The 1,430-nt window shown below is 68.4% G+C and overlaps 1 protein-coding gene across 1 annotated transcript in view; it reads right to left on the minus strand.

The window, feature by feature from the left end:
- Positions 1 to 391: 391 nt before the first annotated feature.
- The window catches only part of BARHL1 (BarH like homeobox 1), a 6,370-nt gene continuing 5,331 nt past the window's right edge, over positions 392 to 1,430 (minus strand). Inside the window, exon 3 of the mRNA XM_085325277.1 lies at positions 392 to 686. Within this exon, the coding sequence (XP_085181403.1) occupies positions 392 to 686 (295 nt within the window). The remainder of the gene's footprint in view (positions 687 to 1,430) is intronic.

The raw sequence follows: 1,430 nt of genomic DNA on the forward strand, positions 1-1,430 counted from the left end.
GGAGAGGCAAATCCCACCCCCACCCCGGCGCCGGAGCCCCCTCGGCGGGGCCGGGGCCTGGGCCGGCCCTGCCCGTGCTGCAGTCCCAGGAGGGGGGCGGCAGGGGTGGGGGGCGCAGCATCCCCGCTGCTCTGCGGGGGCAAAACGGGCCCCAGGCCGGGGGGAGGGAATGGGGAGCCGGGCTCTGCGGGCTCTCGGTGCTGCCAGACCTTGTCCTTAACTTCTTGCATTCATTATATATTAAAAAAGTGGGGGTGTCTCATATAGATATATATATATTTTGGGGGGTGAGCGGCAGTCTGTCGCTTGCTCGCGGCCCCCGGAGGTGGGGGTCGCCCCCGGCGGCCCCCCGGCCCGGGGTGTCTGCCGGGCGGCGGGGGCGGCGCGGGGCTCACCGGGGCTGCGCGGCCCGCGGCAGGACGCCGGGCAGCGGCGGCAGGGGCGGCGGGGGCTCGCTGCCGCCCTGCAGTCCGTGGATGAGGATGCGGGGCACCAAGGGTCTCTGGAGGGCCGGGGGGGGAGCGCTGGGTCCGCGGTACAGGTAGAGGGCGGCGCCGGGGTCCAGGTTGGAAACCAAACTCTGCGGGTAGAAGTAGGGCGAGGGGAACATCCTCTGGAGGGCTGAGTAATTCCCAGCCTCAGCCAGCAGCTCCAGGCCCACCGCCGTCTGCCTTTTCCACTTGGTCCTGCGGGTGGGGTGGGGGGAACAAGCCGAAATAGGGGGTTAAGGAGGGAGGGATGCTCCAAAAGCGGCTGCACGCCCCGTCTGTTCCCCCTCGTTCACCCCCTCTGCCCCGGGGTTTGTCCCAGACGCTAAACCCCTTGCACGCCCCGTCGGCCCCAGGCTCTGCTCCCCTTGTACCCCCTCCTGTCCCCCCCCCCCCACCACCGGTGGAGCGGTGCGAGGCGCGGGGCACCAGCCCCTGGGCAGGGACAGGGAGGAAAAGGATGGGGGGAGATGAGCCCCGTGCGGGGTGGGGGCACACAACCCCCGTTATCGGGGCGAGGAAGTGCTCGCAAGCCCCTTAGCTCGTTGGCGTCCCGTCCGCGGCTCCCCGGCGGCGCCGGGGCCACAAACCGGCCGGGATCAAACTGCCGGGTGCAAACTGCACTGTATAAAACGCGACCAACATTTTAGCCCTTTCCTTGTAGGCAAGTTGCAGATTACAAATTACGTATCATATATACGTATCTTACATATTATATAGGTGACCCCGCAGCCGGCGGCCTCGCTGGCGAGACGAGCTGCCGCGGCCGCGGGCGGCGGCGGCTCCCGGGAGCGGCCCGGGCGCGGGCGGCCGCCGAGGTCCCACGGGAGGCAAGAGTGGGGCAGCGCGCCGGGGCCGGGGGATTCCTTTGAGGAGTTTGTGTATACGTGTGTGTGTTTATATAAATACACGCGCGCGCGCGTGTGTGTGTGTGTGTGTGGG

This window comes from Rhea americana, unplaced genomic scaffold (assembly GCF_003343005.1).
Source record: "Rhea americana isolate MKP2758 unplaced genomic scaffold, rheAme1 scaffold_97, whole genome shotgun sequence".
Taxonomy (NCBI): domain Eukaryota; kingdom Metazoa; phylum Chordata; class Aves; order Rheiformes; family Rheidae; genus Rhea; species Rhea americana.